A 27123-nucleotide genomic window follows, 5' to 3' on the forward strand; every position below is an offset into this window, starting at 1 on the left:
CTCCAACTCCACATGCCGGACCACCAACCCTCCATTACGACTAAAGAAGCGCCCCACCTCCCTGTTGACCTTAATCCTGGCCTTGTTGAGCCGCTCCACCGACCGCGCTAAGCGCCAAGAAGTGCGGGCGACTATGTCGGACCACACCACCACCATCCCCAGAAACTCCCGCTGCAACTGAAGAAAATCCAGCTTGACATCTCGAACCAGCTCCCACATGGACCTACCCCCCAAATCGTTGCCACCTGCATGAAGCACCAAAACATCTGGTGGTCTATCCAGCCGCACAAAACGCTGTACCTCTGGTACGACACGACTCCACAACATGCCCGGCACACCTATCCCGCGGACACAAACCTCCCTTCTATCCAACCCCAGCTGCCTGCCATTGGGCCGCACATCAGCCCGCCTGGCACCCCAAAACACATAAGAGTGACCCAGGATCCACACCAGGCACAATGCTCCACCTGAAAGAAAAGAAAACAATACCTCCAGAACAATACATCACAGGGACATGACCGCAACTACCTCCTACAACCCAAAACAAACAAACACAGGACCTCCCACTAATCCCTCAACAAATGCGGACGAACGTACAGGCGAAATCTCTGGGAATCCCACCTACCAATGCGCTTCACCACATTATTTGACAGCCCCCACCTGGCCGCCTCCGTAGCAGCCCCAATCCGAAACGAGTGCGAGGCATACAAAGACGCATCCAAACCAGCAGCCGTCAAACCCCGTCGAAAAACTGCCACAAATTGAAAACGCGTTAAAGGGGATCCATCATCGTGCCTGAAAAAGCACACCTGAAAATCCGAAGAACACACTGTCCGCAAATGCACAAACAAAGACCCCAACAACTCAAAGGACACCAGACGACAAGAATCCCTACAGCGATGAGCCCTCCGGTAACCCCGTAGAGCCTGTCCAACCCAAAAATCTTTAGTGAAATCCCGACACCCTTGTAACTTAAAGAAAAATGCCAATCCCGCCAGTCGGCAATCCACTGCAGCAGCCGACTCCCCCCGCTCCAAACTCCGCGCCAAGAAGTACAACACTGCCACACGCACCTCCGGCCCCCAGGGATCAATATTGACCCGTTGTAACAAATCCAGCGACTCCCACCAGACCTTAGAGTAAGCGGACCAAGTCGCCTCACTCACCGAATGCCGGATCCAGCCCGCAACGACTCCAAGGCAATCTCCCACAGCCAGTCGGGACAAGGAACCCCGTGTTGCTCCGCCACCGGCGCCAACTCTCGGAATTTGTCCCACTGAAAACGAGACAAAGAGTCAGCCAAGGTGTTGTCAACCCCAGGGAGACGCACCGCATGGAGAAAAACATTCAGCTGCAAGCAACGCAACACTAAATGGCAAAGCAAGGCCACCACCGGTCGTGAAGAATTGATTGATGACCTGAACCACCCCCAAATTGTCTCAGTGAAAACGCACCTTTTGATTCTGAAAATTCTCCCCCCAAACCACAACCGCCAACACCACTGGAAAAAGTTCCAACAGCACTAAGTTACGGAGAAAACCTGCCTCCCGCCAGGAAGCAGGCCACGAGGCTGCACTCCACCGACCCCTGAAAAAAGCCCTGTATCCCGCGGAAGCCGCCGCGTCTGTGAACAATTCCAAGTCAAAATTGCTAACAGGGCCAGACATCCAAAGCGTCCGCCCGTTGAAAGAATCCAAAAAGGTGTGCCACAACTGCAAATCCTCCCAATGCTCCCGATTCAGCCGAAGAAAATGTAAAGGGGAGGTAATCTCTGCCGTCGCGGCAGCACACCCGACCCATTGGCAGGATCCGACAAGCGAAATTAAGTTTTCCCAACAACGACTGCAAGGGCCGTAGCTGAATTTTTCCCTTACCCAGAACCGCATGACTTTCCCCCTGTAGGGCCAACAGCTTCTCTTCAGGCAGCCGGCACTCCAAAAAAACCACACCCAAAAAACAAAAACTGTCCGGATGAACCGGCAACAGCCGGAACGCCGACTCAATATCCGATTTCGCCATGAGCGCTCCGCGCCCATACCGACGAACCCAGAAAACTGCTGCATCAAAGGACGTGTAAGACACCGAACACGACTCTGGATCTATAGCGCCATTCACCAACCCCCCCTTAGGGAAGGACAGGTGGTGAATTAACCGAAACGCATTCGGCTCTTTCTTGGGCAGAACCCCCAAGGGAGAAACTACCAGATCCGAAAACGGAGCACAAGCAAACGGACCACCCATGCGACCTAACCCCACTTCCTTCCGCAACTTAGCCGAAACCACCTCAGCATGCTGCAATGCCGACCGTAAATTCCAAGCTAAGGGAGGAATCAAAGTCAAAGTACATGGGATGCGAAAACCCTCCGAAAACCCTGCCGCCAGCAGCACAGCCGCAGCCCGATCAGGATATCTATTTAAGAAAGGCCCCATCCTTTCCACCCTCACCGGCCTCGTCCCTCTTACCCGCATGCTCTCTGGGAAGGCCTCTACCCCGCTTGAAACAGCGCGACAAAGGATGGGAGCCCCCACACCTGGAACACTCGTGCTTAAACCGGCAGGACCCTCCAAAATGACAAGTGCCCTCTTGGAACTGCCAGCAGAAACCCCTACGCCTAGCGGCCGATTGTCCCGGGGAAAATGAACCACCAGCCCCGCCCTGAAAAAACGGACCAGGGGCCCTCGCCGGCATCATGAGCCGCATCCAGAGGCCAATGCCCTTATGGTCCCAACGCAACAACGGGCGAACAGCCCTCCGCTGCCTAAACTGCTCATCGTACCGGAGCCACGCAGACCCACCGTAAACCCTGTGAGCCTCACTAATGGCATCCAGATAACAGAACAGTGCCGAGCAATGCTCCGGAGCTTTTTCCCCAATGACACTGGCCATGATTGCGAAAGCCTGCAACCAATTCACAAAGGTACGGGGGATAAAACGAAAACGCCGCTTCTCTGCTTCCTCCCGCCTACTGTCATCAACCCAGCGCTTCCTCTTCTTCCTCCTCCTCGCCGCGCGGGCAGGGGGAGGGGCTTCCTCCTCACGAAACCCCGCCCGCGGAGCTCCGTCATTGCCGGTGATTCTCCGCTAGCAGAGGCAAGTGAGCGCCCTGCCAGCGGGGCCGGAGGGTCCCGAGCGGGGCTCCCATGTTGGCGCTGAGCTCCTACAGGGGGTGGGGCCGGGCTAAAGCGCTCCGGAGGCCTAGACCTCCGAGCACGTGGGCACTCCCGCCCCCCTGCCGCTGGTGACAAGCCCGGGTCTCCCAACAGATCAGAGACCCGGCCCTGCAGCCAGTCTATGCCCCAGTCTTCTGCTGCCTCCCGCAGCCGTGCCAAGAGCCCCTCCATGCCGCAACAGGTCTGTTGGGTGTCCATAGCAGGATCCAGCTCTGATGAAGCTCTGGTCCTTCCTCACGTCCAGCTCCACTGACGCCCCCTCCACAGAACCCCCCAGGCTAAGGTGCCACAGACCCCTCCTACACTCCACCTCTGCCAACCAGAGAACCCCACAATCAAATCCCAACCCCCTGCAGCTAACTTTAACCCTTTCCGTTCCCCTTCACCACTCTGGGCCTAGTCATGCATGCCCTACGCTATTTTTATTCTTCCTTATCCGCTACGGGCATTTCTTGATACTGTTACAATGGACTGTTATATGAGCTACACATAACTTACTCTTTTCCAACTTTCAACATAAAGACAACCATCACCAACTATACTTATCACACACTATTGTTAACTAATTAATTAGCTATATGAAATAATTATCTAACTATGTATATTATGGATTAGACATGATTTTCTTTATAAAAAACATATTCTTTCTTTGTTCTTACTGCATACCAATATCTTATTGCATTCCGGTAGCTATTCTTAAGAGAAGCTTATGACCTGCTGACCTCTTAGACCTGAATATACCATGGTTCATCTTGAGCACCTGTTTTTCAAAGCCATTTACACACGCAAAGTTAAAATTACACTAGCTCAGTGACTTTCCTTGTCATTAGGGGGAGACAGAGATATGAAAGAATACAGACGTCTGTTTTATGCTGAATTAATTATTCTACAGTATGCAGTAAAGCATGCTTGTTATACTCACTGTGGAACTTAAGGGGTTAATCCTCTGCATTGTGTAAAAAGGATGTTGTATCCTGTCTTCTCTGATCCTCCCCTTCTTCCATGTTCCCCATTTCATCTCCTGATAGAACACAGCCTCGGGGACACTCTGCACATGCTCAGTTTGATGTGTATTGCTAGAGTTTTTTATTTTTGTTGGGAGATTGCATGTGATCAGCACAGAGCCAATCAGCACTGTCCAGACAGAGGGTCAAGGGTTATGCAATCTCATAGGGCAGTGAGAGGAGAATGAAAACTCCTCCTACAAACTTTAACCAGTGCTCAGCTGGACACTGATAGAAGTCACAAGTCCGCTCTAACTGCTGATGAGAAAAGGTATTTAGCAGTTTATATTTATTAAAATAATTGGACTTCCATGTTGTGTGTACTGTGAGAGACCAGATATAGTGAATGCAGGGTCCTGGGTTTAGTAACACTTTAACCTCTCAGTCCCTCAGCTTATAAGCCTCAGACCATTAACCCTTTAGTGACCTGTCTGCTGCACATATGTGATAACACCTCACTTGCCAGTTCTAAGCCCATGTGCCTTACCTTTCTCAGTGATCAGTCCCCAGGCATGTTTTAACTTCTCAGCACCCAGTATCCAGCTCATGTAGGTTACCCCCTCAGCGCTCAGTAGCCAATGTATGTGCTTTAACCTTTCAGCATCTATTCTTCTGATTATGTCATCACACATCTTCATAGTCTGCAGTGCTGCTGACATGATCCTCATAGCCTCCACTGTCCCAGAATACATTTCTTCAATTTCAGCTGTCCTACTCTCAAACCACTGATTTTAACCTCTATTCCTCCTCTGTAAAACCCTCTGTTGGAAGAGCTTGACCCTGTAAATGGGCGACAAATGCATTATGGGGCACATTTCTCCGCCCCTGCTATTTGCCTGTATGGCTATGACTATATTTTATGTGATTTTGTTTCTGATCAAAGTGCTGCTAAACCCACAACAGTTAAATCAGTCTGTATATGCTGTAAAGCATGCTTGTTATACACACTGTGGAACATAAGGGGTTAATCCTCTGCATTGTGCAAAAAGGATGCTTGATTCTGTCTTCTCTGATCCTCCCCTTCTTCCACAGTCCCCAATCCATCTTCTGATAGAACAGGGCCTTGGGGACAAGCTTCACATGTTTAGTTTGGTGTGTATTGCTACATAGAGGTTTTTTTTCTAGGGAGAGTGCATGTGATCAGCACAGGGCCAATCAGCACTGTCCAGACAGAGGTTAGAGGTTCTGCAGTCTTATAGGACAAACTCCTCCTACAAGCTTTAACCAGTGCTCTGCTGGACACTGATTAAGTCAAAGAACTGCTCTAACTGCTGAAGAGAAAAGGCATTTACAGTTTATATGTACTAAAATATTTGCATTTCCATGTTGTGTGTACTGTGGGAGACCAGATATAGTGAATGCACGGTCCTGGGTTTAGTAACACTTTAAGAAAAGCTTGGTAAACACCATTTGTAAGTCAATAGAACAAAGATGAACTCCATCTATCCCTCTTGCACATACTGATCACTGTCATACACTCTATGTTCTTCTTCTGCACATACTGCCCACTCTTGTACCCTCCACACTCCACTCTTGTACATAATGGGCACTGTCATAGCTCCCACTCTCCTTTCCCACACATATTTCCCACTGTCATATCCTCCATTCTCCTCTCTTTTACATACAGCCCACTGCCATTCCCTCCACACCCTTTTAACTTTTTTCTGCACATACTGCCATCTGTCATTCTCTCTACACTCCACCCCTGTACATACTGCCCACTCTCATATACTCCACACTCCTCTCCTAAACTGCTGCCCCCTACCATACCCTTCACATTCTTCTGCTGCACATACTGCCTCTTGTCATACCCTCCATACTCCCCTCCTGCACAAACTTTCCACTGTCATAGCCTTCACATCCTTCTTCTGTACATACTGCTGATTGCCATACCCTCCACACTCCTCTTATATACATGCTGGTCATTGTCATACCCTCAAGATTGCTTCTCTGTACTTACTTGCCACTATCATACCCTCGACACTCCTCTCCTGCACACACTGCCCCCTGTCATACCCTCCACACTCCTCTTATATACATGCTGGTCATTGTCATTCCCTCAAGATTGCTTCTCTGTACTTACTTGCCATTATCATATCCTCCAAACTCCTCTCCTGCACACACTGCCCCCTGTCATACTCTCTACACTCCTCTCCTGCACATACTGCCCCCTGTCATACTCTCTACACTCCTCTCCTGCACACACTGCCCCCTGTCATACTCTCTACACTCCTCTCCTGCACATACTGCCCATTCTAATACCCTCCACACTCCTCTCCTGCACATACACTGAATTGCCAAAAGTATTGGGACACCCCTCCAAATCATTGGATTCAGGTGTATAAAATCAAGCACCTAGGCATGCAGACTGCTTCTATGAACATTTGTGAAAGAATGGATCGCTTTCAGGAGATCAATGAATTCATGCATGGTACTGTGATAGGTTGCCACCTGTGCAATAAGTTCACCTGTGACATTTCCTTACTACTAAATATTCCACGGACAACTGTTAGTGGTATTATGACAAAGTGGAAGTAACTGGGAACAACAGCAACTCAGCCACAAAGTGGTAGGCCACGTTAAATGACAGAGTGGGGTCAGCACATGCTAAAGTGCACAGGAGTTGCCAACTGTCTGTAGAGTCAATAGCTAAAGACCTCCAAACTTCATGCGGCCTTCAGATTAGCACAACAACAGTGCATAGAGAGATTCATGGAATGGGATTCCATGGCCGTGCAGCTGCATCCAAGCCTTACATCACCAAGTGCAATGCAAAGCGTTGGATGCAGTGGTGTAAAGCATGCTGCCACTGGACTCTAGAGCAGTGGAGACGTGTTCTCTGGAGTGACAAATCACACTTCTCTGTCTGGCAATCCAATGGATGTGTCTGGGTTTGGTAGTTTCCAGGAGAACGGTACTTGCATGACTGCATTGTACCAAGTGTAAAGTTTGGTGGAGGAGGGATTATAGTATGGGATTGTTTTTTTAGGGTGTCACGGTATAGGGGCTCTGCCAATTATTAATTTCTGCTTAAATCCCCTCATTAATTCCTTGAGCCCAAACGAAGTACATCCTTAATACATTCCTTACTGTCTTGTGCCAAATGTTCCCAAATTTAATTGCTGTATGTCCTCCGTGTCCTCCTGCCAAAAGGCCTCAAATTCCATTAACATATTTCCTCCTCCATGCCACCCTGCTAAATGTCCCCAAATTCCGTTAACGTATTTCCTCCTCCAGGTCCTCTTGCCAAATGTCCCCAAATTCCATTGTCATATTGGACCCCCCACTGTTATCCCCTGTCTCCAGCTGCATTTCTCTCCTTGTTGCCGAATGACGCCACCCCGGCCCTGTCATCCGCAGCGTGGGCACGGGGAGTTCCCGCGCCTGCGGATGTCCCTGGACAAAGGTCGCGCTCACAAGAACGCAGCCCATGTCCAGGGGGTGTGCCTCGTTGCCAGGCGACGAGGCCCACCCCCAGTTGCCAGGGCGACCGGAGAGCATCCTGCATCAGCTTAAGAAGCTGATGCCGGACTCTCTGGTCATCCTTTTCCGCTGTGCAGCCATTGAGGGATCCCAGCTGTGGCGGGACCCTCGTGGCTAACTCTGCTGAAGCCCCCAAGGATACGGAGGGACCCTGCCCACGCTAACTCTGCTGAAGCCCTCAAGGATACGGGAGGACCCCGCACACGCTACCTCTGCCCAAGACCCCCAGCTAGAGGGGGGAGACCGTACACGCAAGCCTGCCTGAGACCCCCAGCTAAAGGGGAGGGACCGCACACGCCAGCATGCCTGAGACCCCCAGCTAAATGGGAGAGACCGCACACGCCAGCCTGCCTGAGACCCCCAGCCAAAGGGGGGAGACCACACATGCCAGCCTGCCGGAGACCCCCAGCCAAAGGGAGAGACCACCCGCATACTCCGGACCCCAACAGGTACCTGTGTCATACTATCGTGTCCCTGGGAGACCAGGCACCCTGTCGGATCCATGAGTGTATGCTTGCCCCTGTTTTGCCTGAACTGTTCCTGAACTGATCCCCCTACCCCCCCCCCCCCCCGTTGGATTACAATCTGCTACAGAGACTCTACTTTTACCCTTGGGGATGGACTACAAGCGTTTTGACCCTCTCCTTGCTGTTCCCCTATTGGCGAGGTCACCCTCCCTGCAATTCCCCCCATTGAGTGACTGTCATTTTTGTCTCAATAAAGCTTTGTGTGTTTGCCATCTGCTCTGTGTGTTCTGTCCTGCCTACCCTCCGTCACATAAGGGTTGGGCTTGGCTTGGTGCCTGTGAAGGGAACTCTTAAGGTGTCAGCATACCAAGAGATTTTGGACAATTTCATGTTCCCAACTTTGTGGGAACAGTTTCATGATGGCCCCTTCCTGTTCCAACATGACTGAACACCAGTGCACAAAGCAAGGTCCATAAAGACATGGATGAGCGAGTTTGGGGAGGAAGAACTTGACTGGCCTGACCTCAACCCGATAGAACACCTTTGGGATGAATTAGAGCAGAGACACAGTCTAAATAAATCAGGGACACCCTTTTCTTAGAAATCCCCTTGAAATGTGACCTAACAAGTGTTAGCTGTGCAGGAAACCAAATATCTCATATATCTTAAAGATGACAGAGAACAGTTAGTCATAATGGAAGTTCAGTGATGAAAAACGTACAAAGCCTGTGGTCTCTTATGTTTCAGTTTTTTCATATTTTGTGGTCCACTAACAGAAGTAATATTTGTCATGCAATGCTTGGAGGACGGAGGACTTGTCCACAGAAAGCATCAGACCTGCAGACATTGAAAAGTGATTTTAAACAACGCAAGGTGATGTACAGTGATAGACGGCTCTGGGGTTATCTGAGAATCTACAATGAATGTTTATGTCATTTGCTTCTATCTTCTTCATCTGAATTGTGAGTATGGGATCGTATTAAGTGGCTAACATGATAAATAAGCCTGCACTAATACTACTCATATTTATATTTCCTGATGACAACTTGTATCAATTTTCTTGTTTCTTGATTCTCTGTGTAAATGCACTTATTGGAGTATTTTGCTTCTTGATCCAGTTTAACCCTTTTCCCCTGAATGGAGAAGGGAAGCTTCAACACCAAGCTTTATCAAATTTGTATTATCTTACCTGACCAGCATGCTGCCATTTCAGTACAACTAGTTTCTGTATTTCCTTTGTAGTCAAACAGAAATAATTGTCTACTATGTTTCCAAGCAAAACTATAGAATATGTTCTATAAAGGATTGAAGACTCAAGGAACATAGGAGCATTGTTAAACACAATAATGGGATCAAAAATGTATGATCAATAATGGGAAAATCAAATTATTATTATTATTGATAAAAAATCAATAAACAATAAAAATGGGATCAATAATGTAATCAAAAACAGCAATTATTGCCTGCACCCCCTCTTCCCCTCTGCACACCCCATCTCACCTCTGTGCCCCCTCCCCCCCTTGACTTTGCAGGCACACCTCCTCCTGTCATCACCATACCTGTGCACCCAGGTGCTATAATCATTCTCATTTATTATACTGTGATTAATAGTTCTGACACTTTTTATTGCCTGTATAATGTACTGCCTTGTAGTGGAACTACATAGTTATGATGTAATTTTCTGTGTCTTTGTTCCTTTTGGTAAAAATGAAACAAGAAGGGCTCAGCCATGTGTCCAGCGACATCTTGACTGGCAAGAGTAATATATCTAGCAACTTTTCAACACTCCATCCATCTCCACCATATCTGCATGCCTCCTCCCACTCTCTAGGCCATGTCTCCTCCTGTAGCATGTCTGCAGTCTCTGACGATCTCCTGTAGTATGTGTACATACAATATTCTATAGCAGGGGCGGACTGACCACTCATGGGGCCCCCGGGCAATAGGGGATCATGGGGCCCCTGTGTCCTCACCCACACTCAGACCACACCCAAAAAAGCCTATGAAAGGTACCAGGGACATCTCATGGGGCCCCCTACTGACCCTGGGCCCTCGGGCAGTGCCCAAGTTCTCCAATGGTCAGTCTGCCCCTGTTCTATAGCATATTATTTGCAGCTCCTTGATGATGACAGGGGGCACAGTTGATGCCCTCTATACCTCATGAGTTGAACTTTGACAACCAGTTGTTTTAAGCTGGATTTCAGATGTCTCAGTTTTCTATTCTTCTTGAAGAAAATCTCATAGAACCTCACAGTTAATCCAGGGCTGAAATTAGTTGTATTTTAAAGTCTGAGCAGGGGCGGACTGACCATTTGGAAACTCGGGCACTGCCGGGTCAGTAGGGGCCCCATGAGATGCCCCTGGTACCTTTTTCATAGGCTTTTTTGAGTTTGGGCAAGGACACAGGGGCCCCATGATCCCCTATTGCCCGAGTCCCCATGAGTTGTCAGTCCGCCCCTGAGTCTGAGTGCACCTTTCTGACCATAATTTATGTTACACCTATAGTTTAGGGTGTAGCATGAAACAAGGTCACATTACCCAACACCCCACCCTCAAACTGCCCCCCCTCCCCCACAGGGTGCCTGATAGGGTAGCTTTTTAAATTTTGTGCAGCTGTGCTTCACCAGCAGAACCATGGCATTCATTATTATTATTATTATTACATCTCGTTTATATAGCGCCAAAGGGTTTGCTCAGCGCTGTACAATAAAGGGGTGGACAATACATGAAACATTACAGCACCTACAAGCAGCACACGAGGGGTTATAGGGCCCTACTCTTTCGAGCTTACAATCTAGGAGGGAGGGGGTAGTGGTACAGGAGGAAGTGGCTGTGGGGGATGGAGTGGTAGGAGGAATGAAGGAGAGCAGCAGTTAGGTGACGGTGGGGTAGGCTTCCCTGAAGAGGTGGGTTTTCAGGGAGCGCCTGAAGGTGAGGAGGGAAGGTGACAGTCTGATGGATTGGGGTAGTGAGTTCCAGAGGATGGGGGAGGACCTGGAGAAGTCTTGCAGACGTGCGTGTGAGGAGGAGACCAGGGAGCAAGATAGAAGGAGGTCCTGTGAAGAGCGAAGGGTACGGGTAGGGTGGTACTTGGGAATCAGGTTGGTGAGGTAGTTAGGGGCAGTGTTGTGAAGGGCTTTGTAGGTCAGAGTGAGTAGTTTGAATTTGATGCGTTGGGCGATAGGGAGCCAGTGGAGGGATAGGCAGAGGGGGGTGGCAGAGGTGGAGCGGGTGGTGAGGTGGATGAGTCTGGCCGCTGAGTTCAGGATGGTCTGAAGCGGGGAGAGCCTGCACTGGGGTAGGCCGGTGAGGAGGGAGTCGCAGTAGTCAAGGCGTGAGATAATCAGGGAGTGTACGAGTAGTTTAGTGGTGTCTGGGGTAAGGAAGGTGCGTATTTTGGCGATGTTCCGGAGGTGGAGCCTGCATGTGTTTGTAAGTGATTTGACATGAGGTTGGAAGAAGAGGTTAGAGTCCAGAATGACTCCAAGGACTTTGGCTTGCGGGGCGGGATTGATGGTGGTGATGTTAGTAGTGATGGATAGGATGGGGGGGGGGGCGCGGGCAGGAGGGAAGACGAGAAGCTCGGTTTTGGAGAGGTTGAGCTTGAGGAAATGGAGCGACATCCAGTCAGAGATGTCGTTTAGGAGGTGAGTGATGCGGGCGGAGAATGTGGGGGTGAGGTGGGGGGTGGAGAGGTAAATTTGAGTGTCATCAGCGTAGAGGTGGTAGTTGAAGCCGTGGGAGTGTATGAGTTTGCCAAGGGAGGAGGTGTAGATGGAGAAGAGAAGGGGTCCAAGGACAGAGCCCTGGGGGACCCCAACAGAGAGGGGGAGGGAAGGGGTGGTGGCACCATTGTAGGAAACGCTGAAGGAGCGTCGGGATAGGTAAGAGGAGAAACAGGAGAGAGTGGTGTCTCTGATGCCAAGGGAGAGTAGTTTATTAAGGAGGAGGGGGTGGTCAACTGTGTCGAAGGCCGCGGAGAGGTCCAGGAGGAGGAGGACATTCATTTACGGGGATCTGTGAATAAAAAAAATGTCCTTTCTGCCACTGCACAAACTTGTACCAGTACAAGAGTGACCACATCACGGCACTTGTAGTCCTGTGGTCACTTCCTTCAGCCCCATAATGGTAGGTCTGTAGCTCCGTTCGGAGCTGGGGCTGGGATGCAATGTAGATAAACCAGTGTTGGTGCATTGCTCCCATGATATACTGATTGTGGATTCAATGCTCTGCAGGCTTCAATGCAAAAATGTAATAAATGCAAATTATTTATTTTATTAATGTGGGTGCATTTATTTATTTTGCAGGTGGGATATACGTTTAAGAAGCAGATATGTGATAAATCTGCAGATGTACTTTCTTTTGTACACATAATTTTGTGGTAATAACTGCTAACATAAGGGTTGATACAATTTAATCCCCAGAATGCCTGTGGTGTGGCACGATGGTGGTGAGTCACACAGCCATTCACACTCGAGCGCAGGGGCGGACTGACAACTCATGGGGCCCCCGGGCAATAGTGGATCATGGGGCCCCTGTGTCCTTGCCCAAACTCATAAAAGCCAATGAAAAAGGTACCAGGGGCATCTCATGGGGCCCCCTACTGACCCCGGGCCCTCGGCAATGCCCGAGTTTCCAAATGGTCAGTCCGCCCCTGCTCGAGCGTGTTCTGACATGTTCTAACTTGCATTCATCTGGGTTGCAGATCAGTTGACTTGGTCTTTACGGAGTAATAGAAGAAATCACATGTGTGTGCATTGCACTGTTGGCGGAAAATGAGTGACAGAAATCTAGAGCAGCAGATTAACATAAAATATTGCATAAACATTACCAAAAGTGCCAGTGAACCTTTAGCTCTGTTACAACAGGTTTATAGTGAACACTGTGTGAAGAAATCAAGTGTTTTGGAAAGGCATAGGAGGCTTAGGGAGGGCAGAAAGATGTCTACTATGACCAAGAAGTGGGCATTCAAAATCACAAAGGACAGATGTAAATGTGAAAAATGAAAAGGTTATGAGAATCCGTTTTAGAAAATGACCAGAACGCTGCCCGGATAAGTGAATTCTCCACCACGACAATGCTCCTGCACATGATGCGATAAAGAGTATGTAAACCCAACATTTCATATTCTTGATATGCACCTGCTGTACCATGTACTTGTAGCAAAAGTATCCTGTTCTCTTTGTATTGCTTCATTTTCAAGAAATACCTGGTGTTTCTGTCAGCCCCTCTGCTTTCCTATTAAAAACTGACCACACTAAGCAAGAGAACAAAGTGTGGTTAGTTCTCTAGCTATGCTGAGAACTCAGTGTGCTCTCCACCAGTGAACAGACTTGTCCTGACACCACTCCTGCACAGTCTTTCACAGGGAAGATCAGTGTGTTGCTGTTTCTCCTCCCCCCAACTCTTATACAGCTGAGTGCAGAGGGAATGCGATCACTCGAAAAAAGGCAAAAAACTGTTTATTTTTTTTTTTTTAATATCTACACACAAATGTTTCTAAATGTTTTCTATTGTGAACTGAATAGGTTGTTTTACAAGATGAGGGTTGACATATACTTTAGGTGTTTGTGAATTCCTAGCCCAGAAATCCATTCAAAACTTGACAAAGCACCTTATTCCCCTGACTTATCACCTTGCGACTTTTGGCTGTTTCCAAAATTGAAAATGCCTTAAAAGGACACAGATTTGATGACATCCCAGACATTCAGTGCGCTAGGACTAAGATACTGCACAGCATTCTGGAAAACCTATTCCAGGAATGTTTCTGGCACTGGCACAGCCACCTAGAAAAGTGCGTCAATTCACAAGGGGACTACTTTGAAGGTGACAACAGGCGCTGGTATATAGGTATGCAAACATTTTTATTTTTTATAGTCCATTACGAGAATTAAATTGTCACACCTCGTATACCACAGTATAGTAAAATGCCACAAGAAATATCATGTGCACTTGTTGTCTGGATCGCACTACACAATTTCCTTTTGTGAATCAGCCAATATGAACATATTGGCAGAAGATAAACAGAAGATGAAATACCATGTAGTAGAGCTTTGTGAATTGATCTTATCCTGGCTGATTCATAAATATAAAGACAAAAATTAGATCTACACCAACACTGGTTCAGACCACCCTAAAGATGGTGCATGCTGGGTGTCAGTACAATGCTGTACACAGCTGTGGAGTATTCAACATTCTGGCTTCAGAAAATGTCATTTTAGCATGAAAGCACCATGGAATATCCTTTGTAAACATCACATAAAATATAGTATTCATTATATTATGTATTAGGGGGTGTATCTAAACCCAAAGACAAACATTTAATATTTTGCAGTGTACCAGTCCTTAGCTGAAGTGGCTGCATTCTTTTTTTTTCGGGCCTTTTTTTTTTATTTTCACCTGGTGATCCTGCCAGTAACTCACTTCCTGTGCCTTCATGTCTATACTTTTTTTTCTCCACTCTATCAATGGAGGGAGCCGTGGTTGTCCCTCAGGCTGGCCTTCTAACATGTCTGCCCTTGGCAAGCTGCAATATATTAAATTAGTGTTTTTAGGTTTAGATACGCTTTCACTGCCAGATGTAATATACAAAATATCTAGAGGTCCCCCTGCTCAGCTGTAATCAAATACTGATATTACTTTTTATCTTTGCAGTTTGGACAGGAAGAGCAGAATTTGTGACGGGAATGGTGGGCGATACAATAACCCTGCCCTGTCATTTTACTGTTCATATACACCAACACAACATTTGCTGGGGACGAGGTAAATGTCCATTATCTCACTGTAATAATGCTATCATCCAGACTGAAGGAAGCAAAGTGACCTGGAGAAAATCATTCAGATACTCCTTACTGGGGGACATAACACAGGGGAATGTGTCACTGACCATCTCTAATGTGACCGAGGAAGATAAAGGAACCTACTGCTGTCGGGTGGAGACCCCTGGATGGTTCAATGACTTTAAAGAAAACATTGATGTGCAGATATACAGTAAGTGTCACATTTACATTCTCAGTCCAAATTATTTTTAAAACTTCTATAAACTATAGATTACAGTATATCACTGGATAATTTATGAAATGGACATCAGGATTAAAGTGGAATTACAACTTTGCCTTCATTTATTCATAACTGATAAAGAGCAAAATAGTCAAAGTGACTTTCCACTGTAAGAAGCAGGGGCAGACTGATCATTTGGAAACTCAGGCACTGCCCGAGGGCCCGGGGGCAGTAGGGGGCCCCATGAGATGCCCCTGGTACCTTTTTCATAGGCTTTTTTGAGTTTGGATAAGGACACAGGGGCCCCATGACCCCCTATTGCCCGGGCGCCCCATGAGTTGACAGTCCGCCCCTTGTAAGAAGTACCAATATGTAGGCCCAGCCTTCTCCTATATAAGAAATTTTAGCTTTTTTTCTATTTCTTAGAAAATGGTGAAGACCCCATAGATGTTACAGAAGTCACTACGAAAAGGAAAGACACGTCCAGTACAGGTAAAGTGATTTGGTCGGACATCACATTTACCTGAGGAAGCTCCAACACCACTGGAGTTTCCTCAAGGTGGAGTTCTGTAGGTAGGTAACAAGGGATTGTGGCTGGGCTGTTAGGTGGAACTGTCACTATGTTCTGAGCGGGAATTTTTAAAGGACAACTCCAGCTAACATCTGTGTCTTAACTTGGGAGATTTCTTTTCTGTTCCTCTTGGACAGGAAATGGTAGGAAAATCTCTTCAGGGGGGAAGTGTAAAAACATATTTTTGTATAGTGGGGAAGGGTGGGAACATGTGACAATAGGGTCATTTCACTAAGGACTAGTGCACTCGATATGAAGGTCATGTGACTTATTTTTCAGAAATAATTAAAATTAATCAAATTAAAATATTGAATGTGAGGTTAATGCCACACATTTGGTAAAATAGTGGGATAAATACTGCAAAAAACCATGAGATAAATTATTAAACCCAGGACCCTGCATTCACTATATCTGGTCTCCCACCATACACAGAACATGGAAATGCAATTATTTTAGTAAATATAAACTTCTAAATATCTTTTCTCATCAGCAGTTAGAGCAGTCTTGTGACATCTATCAGTGTCCAGCAGAGTACTGGTTGTAGGAGTTTGAACCTCTTTCTGGACAATGCTATTTGGCCCTGTGCTGATCACATGCACTCTCCCAAGGAAAAAAAACCTCTCTAGTAATACACACCAAACTGAGCACGTGAAGCTTGGCTCCAAGGCTCTGTTCTATCAGGAGATGGATTGGGGAAAGGAGGGAGTAGTGGGAGGTTCAGAGAAGAAAGGATCAAACATCCTTTTTACACAATGGGGAGGATTAACCCCTTAGGTTCCACAGTGAGTATAACAAGCATGCTTTACTGCATATACTGTACAGACTGATTTTACTGTTGTGGATTTAGTAACATTTTGCTGGTTTATGCAGTTTGAACCTCATCCAATCTGCATGACATATGAAAAAAAACATTGCTAGCTATGGTGCCTGTTCACATATATCCGGTGCACTGGCTGTGTGGATTCAGTGCATTTTGAAAAAGTGCCATGTCTGATTTCTGAGCAGTGCCTTCAGGTTCAGGTGCAGATTACAGGCTATTGACTTCTATGGGAACCATTTCTAAACTGCACATGTGTGAACAGGATACTCCTGAGCTAATCCTGTGCTAAACCTGATGCAAACCAGATGTGATCCTGTAAACAACTACTGTGTCAATTAGCTGTGAAACCGGGACAGACTAAAACATTTAATGGAAAAATGGCTTAATGTAGCTTAATGTGTAATAAACTGCCTAAATCTCAATCAATTGACTTGAAACTTTGCACAGCCCAGGTTCTCAACACTCCGAACATGTCCTAGACGTTTCATAGATTTCGGCCTTCTACAAAGAAAATGGGGGACATTAAGCTTGTTTTTTGGGGAGCTTAATGTGGCTTAATGTACAAAAAAGAGCTTAGATGTTAACCAATTTCCCCCAAACCTCACACAATAGAAGACTCTATCTATGGCAACATATTCTGAAAATTTCAGATCATTTGGTAAATCACACCAAATGTTATTCACATTAAGCTATATTTTTAATGCTAAAACATTTAACCAGTTGCCCTCCTGAGGATTTACCCCCTTAATGACCAGGCCTCTTTTTGCTACTCGGCGCTGCACTAATTCAACTGATAATTGTGCGGTCATGCAATGCTGCACCCAAACGAAATTTACGTCCTTTTTTTTGCACAAATAGAGCTTTCTTTTGGTGTAATTTGATCACCTGTACGCTTTTTATTTTTCACGCTATAAACAAAAAATGCCAAAAATTTTGAAGAAAAACAATATTTTTTACTTTCAGCTATAAAAAATATATAATAAACTCAAAGTTGGTTATAAATTTAGGCCAAAATGTATTCTGCTCCATGTTTTTGGTAAAAAAAATTCCAATAAGTGTATATTGATTGCTTTGTGTGAAAGTTATAGCGTCTACAAACTATGGTATAAATACTGCAATTTACGCCATTTTTGTGCTATACAGCGCTGCGCTAGTTTAACGGACAATTGCGCGGTCATGCAATACGGTACATAAATGAAATTTACATCCTTTTTTTCCCACAAATTGAGCTTTCTTTCGGTGGTATTTGATCGCCTGTGCCGTTTTTATTTTTTGCGCTATAAAAAAAAAGGCTGACAATTTTGAAGAAAAAAAAACAATATTTTGGACTTTTTGCTATAAAACATGTCCAGTAAAAAAAAAATGCAAAAATCAAATTTAGTCATAAATTTCTGCCAAAATGCATTCTGCGACATGTCTTTGCTAAAAAAAATCCCAATACGTGTAAATTAATTGGTTTACGTGAAAGTTATAGCGTTTACAAATGGCGGGAAAGAAAGTGGAATTTTTAATTTTTATTTATACTAATAATGGCGCCGATCAGCGACTTTTGGCGGCGATCAGCGACATATGGCGGCGACCAGGGACTTATGGCAGGACTGCGGGACAGCGGCGGACATTTTGACACTGGGGGGAACTGACTTGGGGTCACTGACATCCCCAGTGACACCAATACAGTGATCAGTGAAAAAAAAACACTGAAACTGTACTAATGTCACTGGGGAGGAAGGGGTTAACATTTTTAGAATTTGCACTGTAAGGGGAGTGTTTTACTAGGGGGCGGGGGTGTGTACTGGACGGGGGGGGGAGGGAGGGGGGAGCTGATCGAGGGAGAGAAACTCTGCAGCTTCTCACAAGCTGTCAGAGAACTGACACAGAACAGGGCTGTGTGTAAACAATGCAGCCCTGCTCTGTGTCAGCGATCACCGGCAATTGCGGGAAAACGGCCGGTAAAAACCGGCCGTGACCCGTCGGCTGACACCCGCTGCTGACACCCGCGGGACAGGTAGGGCGGGCACGCGCCTCACGCGCGCCCCCTACCTGTTTTGACAGCAGCCGTTTTAAAACGTGCTTTTGCCTACATGCGCCGCCCTGCCACCGTTTATATGCGGTGGCTGGGCGGCAAGTGGTTAATGTTAACAGTTTAATGTAAAAAGAGCTTAGATGTTAACCAATTTCCCCCAAACTTCACAGGTCTTTAACGTCATAGCCCCTTTTCAATTAGTATCCTTAGTCCCCCTTTTCCAATCACAGCCCTCCTTACATCACAACCCCGTTTCATATCAGAGTCCCCCAACATTACAGCCCCACTTACATCACACCCCCCTTGCAATCATAGACCCCTCTCTCACATCACAGTCGCCTTTGCAATCACAACCCCCCACATCACAGCTCACCCCCTCTTGACATCACAGCCCTCCTCCTCACATCACAAACCCTTCATGTCACAGCCCCCCTCTCACATTACAGCTCCCCATATCATAGCTCCCCCCTCACATCACAAACCCCGTTTCACATCACAACCACCTATATCACATCACAGCCCACCAATATCACACCTCCCCCATCTTACATCACAGCCCAAATAAACTTATATATAAAATATATATAAAATCGAGCGCAGTGTGTGGATGTAGATAGGGTAGCTGCTGGCACAAAAAGGCACCTCGTGAACCTCCAGAGTAAATGGTAAAATATGAAAGTGCAGCGCTAACTTAAAACAATGATTACACATATGATAGATCCCATATGAATGTGGATCGGCAAAATGACGGCGTAAGTTCATCAGATGTGCTAAATACGTATACAGTCTCCAACGCGTGAGGAGCCAGAGATAGTAGATTTCAGAAATGATAAAGAATAGCCAAGTAATGCACTAACCAGATAGCACATGTTAAAGCGCATGGGACATTTAAGACCTGTCCCTGGTACTCAGCCACTGTATCACTGGAGCAAGGCGGTGTCATCTATAGGGTGACCACTAGATGTCATCTATCCGGATGGAAGCCGTATCCAGCCACTGTGTTAATGGATCAGGTGGGTGTCATCTATAGGGTGACCACTAGATGTCATCGGTTCCAGGAGAAGCTGTATCACGGATCCAGGGATGTCACTGCAGATGTGTTCTTGTTAGGCACAGTCCCAGGACCTTCTGGATTACAGGCTCCCCAGAAATAAAGAGCCCGTGGAAAAAGGCCTCAAATAGTGTGATAACGTTTATTTAAAATGAACAATCAAAAAAGAACTTACTAGCAAAGGTTCAGCTGCTTATAAACGGCCAGACCGGAGGTACATGTACAGAAGATAAACATAGCTTGGCACTTCCCTAACGCGTATCGTGTAAGTACACATCATCAGAGGGGATGATGATGTGTACTTACACGGCCCCCCATACCACAGCTTCTCCCTCTCACATTATTGCCCTGCCTCTCACAAACCTTCATATCACAGCGCCCCCCCATTCTCATCACAGCCCTTTATATCATGGCTCTCCATTCTCACATCACAGCCCCCATATCACATCACACCCCTCCATATCACAGCCCCCATATCACATCACACCCCTCCATATCACAGCCCTCATATCACAGATTCTCCCTATCACACCACAGCTCCCCAAGTATTACAATTCCCCTCTCTCACAGTCACTCATATCACAGCTCACCCCTCACAGTTCCCCCCTCTCACTTTCCAGCCCCCCATATCACAGCTCCCTCTCTGACATCACAGCCCCCCCATAATCTCCCCCTACCTAAACTCAGTGTTGTGGAGGGCGGGGAGAGTGGAAGGGTAGACTCCTCTTCTGGGTGCGCACACCTGCTGCTCCCGCTAGGCTCCATGCCTCCCACCCTCCTCCTTGCTGTGTGTTCAGTGGTGAATGAGTGCATTGGGGGGAAGAGGTTGGGCGTACTCCTGTAGACCTTCCTTTCCTCCAGCCCACTCTGCTGTGACTTCAACTGCGGTGGCAGGCGGGTGAACCTGGGGGGCAGGGGATTTGGGTCCTCCTTGCTGTGGGTTTAGTGGCGACGGGTGTATTCAGGGGGAGGGGTCAGGCAGCTGCTGCTCCCCCTGTAGACCTTCCATTCCTTCCGCCCACTCTGCTGCAGTGGGCGGGTGCATGGGGGGGTCCAGGTCCCCGTCCACCTTGCCATTTCTCCCACCCTCTGCAGGGCAGTAATCCTTAACATCTGCAGTGGTGCGAACAGAGGAGTCCGCTCAGGCTGCTGGGTGGTGCGGCCGAGGTCCGGATTCAACTATCACTTGGTCTGTGTATGGACTGCAGTCCACCATTTAGTGAAGCCTGCCATGTACCAACAAATTGTGAAAATTTCAGGTTGTTTCATAAAACATGCCAAAAGTTATTTAGATGTAATTATTTTTTTCCTAATTAATGTAAACAGCTTATTGTAAATATAGCTTTATGTGCCATAATGTTTCTAGACCTTTATCAATTGACTTGAAACTTTGCACAACTTGAAGTAGAGTTGCACTTAAAAGAGGAAGTTCCACTTTAAGAGCTTGTCCCCCACTCCTGTTGGCACTTTCCACAAGCGGGGGGAGCAAGTACCCGATTTTGACAGATAACTGCTCATACTTCCACTCCGACTGCCTAGGCGATCGAAAGCAAAAGTTCTCCTTCTTCCCTCCCCCCTGCAGTCTTCAGGGAAACACATGACAGATCCCAGAAGACTGCTTGACCATTCACGATGCTCAGCACTCCTCATGCATGCGCACAGGGCACCAAGCTGTGAAGCCACAAGCTGTTACAGCCAGGTGCTCTTGGTTAAGATGACAGCACTGATGAAAGAAGACTGTGGGTGAAACCGCCTAGGGTGAGTACACCGCTGGATCATGGGACAGGTGAGTGGCTGTTTTTTTAAAAGTTAGCAACTACAGTTTTTGTAGCTGCTGACTTTTATTTTTTCACAGGAGACTGGAACTTCTTTGTAAGTTTTCAATTTTTCAAAAGTATTCTGGAAGTTTAATGGATTTTGGTTTCCCTTAAGGAAAATCAATGACATTAAGCTTGCTTTTTGGGGAGCTTCACATTAAGCTCCCCAAAAAACAAGCTTAATGTCCACCATTTGCTTTGTGGAAGGCCGAAATCTATGAAACTTCTAGGACATGTTTGGGATGTTGAGAACTTGAGCTGTGCAAAGTTTCAAATCAATAGATTGAGATTTAGGCACATTATGGTACGTTAAACTCTTTTTTACATTAAGCTATTCACATTAAATGTTTTAGCACTGTAGAATATAGCTTAATGTGAATAACTTTTGGTGTGATTTACCAAATGACCTGAAATTTTCAGAATATGTTGCCATAGATATAATCTTCTATTGTGTGAAGTTTTGGGAAAATTGGTTAACATCTAAGCTCTTGTTTGTGCGTTAAGCCACATTAAGCTCCCCAAAAAACAAGCTTAATGTGCCCCATTTCACAGTTTTGGAACAACATCCTATGGACAGATGAGACCAAGATCAACTTGTATCAGAGTGATGGGAAGAGAAGAGTATGGAGAAGGAAAGGAACTGCTCATGATCCTAAGCATACTACCTCATTAGTGAAGCATGGTGGTGGTAGTGTCATGGCGTGGGCATGTATGGCTGCCAATGGAACTGGTTCTCTTGTATTTATTGATGATGTGACTGCTGACAAAAGCAGCAGGATGAATTCTGAAGTGTTTCGGGCAATATTATCTGCTCATATTCAGCCAAATGCTTCAGAACTCATTGGACACCGCTTCACAGTGCAGATGGACAATGACCCAAAGCATACTGCAAAAGCAACCAAAGAGTTTTTTAAGGGAAAGAAGTGGAATGTTATGCAATGGCCAAGTCAATCACCTCACCAGTTTGATTTATGATTATTATTCTGTCCCATTACTTTTGGTCCCTTAACAAGTGGGAGGCACATATGCAGACTGTTGTAATTCCTACACCGTTCACCTGATTTGCATGTAAATACCCTCAAATTAAAGCTGGCAGTCTGCAGTTAAAGCATATCTTGTTTGTTTAATTTCAAATCCATTGTGGTGTATATAGAGCCAAAAATGTTAGAATTGTGTCAATGTCCCAATATTTATGGACCTGACTGTAGATCCCTATTGGAAAAAATGCAGTCACCACTGGGTTCTTGGACCCAGTCGGTGGGTACGGAGGTATCAGATGCATTAAGAGGGGAGGAGGACCCGGTGGAGGATCCTAGGTTCCTTGCTTCCTCACGGACAGATTCAGGCTCAGATGAGGAGGACGGTGAAGTTTGCTCCTCCAGAGGTTCCAGGTACAAGTTAGCCCTTGAGGATGTGGATGAACTCCTTAAGTCTATCTACGAAACCTTAGAGATCGAGGAGGACAATGTATGCCTATCTAAGCATGATCTCATGTATCGGGGTCTACATGCTATATATGGATGGGAAGACTAGGGTCTTTCCCATCCATAGTTCCCTGGTTGATACCATTAAGCAGGAATGGGAAAGCCCTGAGAGGAAACCCTTTTTTTCTGGTAATCTTAAAAGGAGATTTCCTTTTGAGGATAGCAGATCCCAGCCATGGAACAAGTTTCCGAAGTTAGATGCCCCCTTATCTAAGGTCTCTAAAAGGATGGACTTAGCATTTTAAGATATGGGGGCCCTGAAGGATCCTATGGTTAAAAGGGTTGAAGTCTTACTCCACATGGCCTGGGATTCCACCTCTATCAGCTTTATCTGGTACCTGTGTCGCCAGAAATTTGGAATGCTGGCTTACCCAGTTAGTCGCATCTCTTGGCATGGACCTTCAGGCAGCAAATTCTAAAATCCTTTCCTTTGCTGTTTAAAGTGGTGGGTTTCCTCGTGGATGCCTTGGCCAAATCATTTCAGCTAGCCGCTAGAACATCTGCTTTAGTGAATTCAGCTAGAAGGGCATTATGGTTAAAAACCTGGGCAGGGGACTCTGCATCCAAATTGCGCCTTTGTGCCTTACTCTTTACTTACAATAATCTTTTCGGTCCAGGTCTCGAGGAGGCTCTGGAGCGTACAGATGATACAAATAGGGCATTTCTAGAGAGTAAGAAGAGCTCTTACTCCAGGAGGGTTTTTCGTCAAACACAGGCCCAGCAGGTTAAGGATATACCTATATGGGGAACGAGATTTCCTCAGTAGAGAGAAAGATCTTCCATCCATGAGAAAAGTTTCTCAGGATGGGTCAGATGCTGGCAAAATTGCAGAGAAATCTATCCACGACAATAAGGGATATTTTGAGGGCAGTGGATCTTCATGTTTCCCAGCTGTCCCCTGGGCAAGATTCCACCAGGTCTTTCTTCTGAAGGTTTGGAACGGAGACAGATCTACTTTGGATCTGACAGTCCAGCTCCCTTCCAGGGTCAAGAAATCACTTTGGTGGTGGGTCAATCTGGCCAGGGGTCTGGAGTGGAACTCTTCTTCTCCAGTTATCATTACGATCGATGCCAGCAGTTTTGGTTGGGGAGCTCATCTAGGAGACAAAGCAGCCCAAGGGCCGTGGTCTGTGTCTGGCTCAAAGATCCTCAAATTGGAGAGAGCTTCTAGCAGTCCAACAAGCGGTGGATGCCTTCCAGAAAAATCTATTAGATCGTCATGTGCAGATCCATTCAGACAATATGCCTAAGGTGGCATACATCAGCAAGCAGGGGGGTATGCGAAGCCCTCCTCTTGAGATAATCACGAACAGCATTCTATCTTGGGCCAAGCAAAATTTGCATTTGATATCTGCCATTCATCTGAAAGGGGTGCAAAATTCCCTAGAGGACTTCCTAAGTCGGCATCCAGTCAAACACAATGAATGGTCTCTCAACCACAAAGTATTCTCGACCATCACTCTCAGGTGGAGCATGCCGGAGGCCGATCTCTTTGCTTCCCAGGAAAACAGGAAAAATAGCCAGTTCTTCTCCCTAAATCTGCAAGGTCAGGCTTTGGGTGTGGATGCTTTGGCGACCGCGTGGGAGATAAATCTCTGTTATGCATTTCCTCCAGTGGGGCTGATCGCAGCAGTTCTGCAGAAGTTTCTGTTAGAAACAACAAACCTCATTCTGATAGCACCATTCTGGACAAAGAGGCCATGGTTTTCTCGACTGTGGAGCCTGGCCTCGGTTCTCTGGTTCCCCCGTTCGCCCTTCCAGAGAGGGAAGATCTGATCTCTCAGGGTCCCATGGTACACCCTCAAGTCAAAACCTTGAAGTTGGCAGTGTGGCTACTGAAATACAACTCCTGAAAGCTCAGGGGTTTTCTGACAGAGTAGTAAGGACTTTAGTGAACTGCTTCAAACCAGTTACCAGAGCTATTTATGCTAAGGTCTGGAAAAAATTCAACTCTTGGTTGCTAGGTAAGTGGCAGGGCAGTGGCAGATTTCTTTCAGGAGGGGGCAGATTAGGGCCTTTCGGTTAGCACTTTAAAGGTGCAGACCTTGGCCCTTAGTGTTTTTCTTCAGATCTCACTCCAGCAAGACCCCTTTATGAAAAAATTTTTCAGGGCACTGTCCAAGTCCAGTCCAGTGGCGATCAGGCCTTGTCCAGTTTTGGATCTGTCTTTGGTTCTAAAAGCCTTGGTCCTTTGTCCCTTTGAACCTTTGGAGAAGTCTTCAATTAGGTTTTTAACTCTAAATACTGTTTTTTGTTTTTTTGTACCAATCACGTCAGCCTGTAGGGTGAGTGAATTGCAGGCGCTTTCCATTAGGGAGCCGTTTTTGACCGTTTTGAGTATAGAATTGTGCTCAAAACAGATCCGGGATTTCTTCCCAAGGTTTCCTCCTCCTTTCATAAATATAATTTTGCCGACCTTATGTTCTGCTCCCACAAGCAAGGAGGAGGAAAGATTAAGTTTATTGGATGTTAGAAGGAGCCTTTTGGTCTATCTTAGTAGATCCAGAGAATTCAGGAATTCGGATTCTTTTTTTTCTTTTTGCAGGAGCAAGGAAGGGTTCCAGGGCTTCCAAGTCCATCATAGTTAGATGGATTAGGATGGCTATCACGGAATCATATAATTTTTTAGAAATTCTGCCCCCCTTTGTTAATGCACACTCAACCAGATCCTTGTCAGCATCCTGGGCAGAGAGAGCTGGTGCCTCGCCAGAACAGATCTGTAAGGGTGCCAACTGGTCCAACATTTCTACCTTTTGTGAAGCATTATCACCTGGATCTCCTTACTAGCGAGGATCAGGCATTTGGGCGCAAAGTTCTCCAGGCAGTAGCCCCACCCTAGTGGGTAGGTTCTTGATTATCGTCTCAAGGAGGCTGTCCTGGAAGACGTTTGGAGAAAACCAGAGTTAGTCTTACTGGTAACTCCTTTTCTACGAGTCTTCCAGGACAGCCGCAAATTCCCACCCTAAGATTGTACGGTAATGTATATTTATGCATAAATGGTTGTCTTTTAGTGTCTTCCTGTAATTCTTGAGTAAAACTGAAGAGGGAGGCCTGGGGTCCGCCTTTTAAAGTACTGTGCTTACGTGTTTCCTTTCTCAGAGGGAGGAGCTCTACGTCTCATGGAGGCTGTCCTGGAAGACTCGTAGAAGACTTACCGGTAAGTCTAACTGTTTTTTTTTCATCTGGTTCACTGTTGTTTGTTATGCATGGCAGTACTATAAGTGAATAATATATAGTTAGTTTCAGTTGTTTAGCACACTGATCAATGTGCATTTGTATAATTTATGAATTTTTGGGGGTATGTTGTAGTTATGGTATAATTTGTGCATTTGTAGCACTTAGCAATTAGATACTACAAACATAATTGGTGGTGCGTGGTAACATAAAACATTGCAAGTAGCAAGAGTAGTGGCATTGGACATATTGTACAATAGATTGCATAAGAGTTTTCTCACTTTACTACTTTAAACTCTGTGATGGAACACCATTGTAAGTTCACCAAACTATATAGTGTGAATAGTATATCCAAATATTGCTCATTCTTTGGTGAAGTTTCTGTCGATAAAAGTCCTATTTATTATTTTCAAACGTTGACAGTAGTGACATGCATGAAATAGCATAGATTTTATTAAAGTAACAGATTTTAATTTGTAATTTTTACCTCTAGGTGACAGTAGATCCAGCATTTTCACAACTTTTACTGTAAAGAATACAAACAAAGTCACAGAGGTAACAATACAAATGTTTCTTGGATAATTTCAAAATGTTTATAATAACATGTCTTTCCCCAGACATAAATAAAACAGGAACTTGTGCTTTGTCTTTGAAAGTAATAAATATTCAGTACATGTAAATGCATATGTCCCATGTTTTGTCTTTTAGCTCTGGTTCACACTGAATTTGGCTTTGAAAACAGGCTTCTTCACTTGAAGACAGTAGTGCGATTTCAAAGCTGCTGGTCAGTGTGATTTCATGTGCTGCTTGCTTAACATCTGTGCGGTTTCATGTTCAGATATCTATGTAAGTTGTATGTGAAATTGCCAAAAATAATGCAGGAACCTATTTTCAAAATTGGTGTCGCACCACAGTTGAATAGTTCCATAGGCACAAATGGGATACAACTTGGAACTGTCAATGACAAGTCACACCGGTGTGAACCAGGAATAAAACACTGTGGGGTTGTTTTACTATGCCTGGAAAATCCACTGCAGTTGTGCATGGTAGCCAATCAGC

General features: G+C 46.1%; 1 protein-coding gene across 1 annotated transcript in view; it reads left to right on the top strand.

Annotated features, from left to right (window-relative positions):
- Nucleotides 1-8961: 8961 nt before the first annotated feature.
- Nucleotides 8962-27123, top strand: part of LOC149452333 (T-cell immunoglobulin and mucin domain-containing protein 4-like) — a 31415-nt gene continuing 13253 nt past the window's right edge. Inside the window, exons 1-4 of the mRNA XM_089689506.1 lie at nt 8962-9087; nt 14780-15115; nt 15551-15616; nt 26558-26619. Of these exons, the coding sequence (XP_089545632.1) occupies nt 9045-9087; nt 14780-15115; nt 15551-15616; nt 26558-26619 (507 nt within the window). The 5' untranslated portion in view covers nt 8962-9044. The remainder of the gene's footprint in view (nt 9088-14779; nt 15116-15550; nt 15617-26557; nt 26620-27123) is intronic.

The sequence above is a fragment of the Staurois parvus genome, unplaced genomic scaffold, assembly GCF_062004578.1.
Source record: "Staurois parvus isolate SC_StPar_1 unplaced genomic scaffold, SC_StPar_1.0 ptg000479l, whole genome shotgun sequence".
Lineage (NCBI taxonomy): Eukaryota > Metazoa > Chordata > Amphibia > Anura > Ranidae > Staurois > Staurois parvus.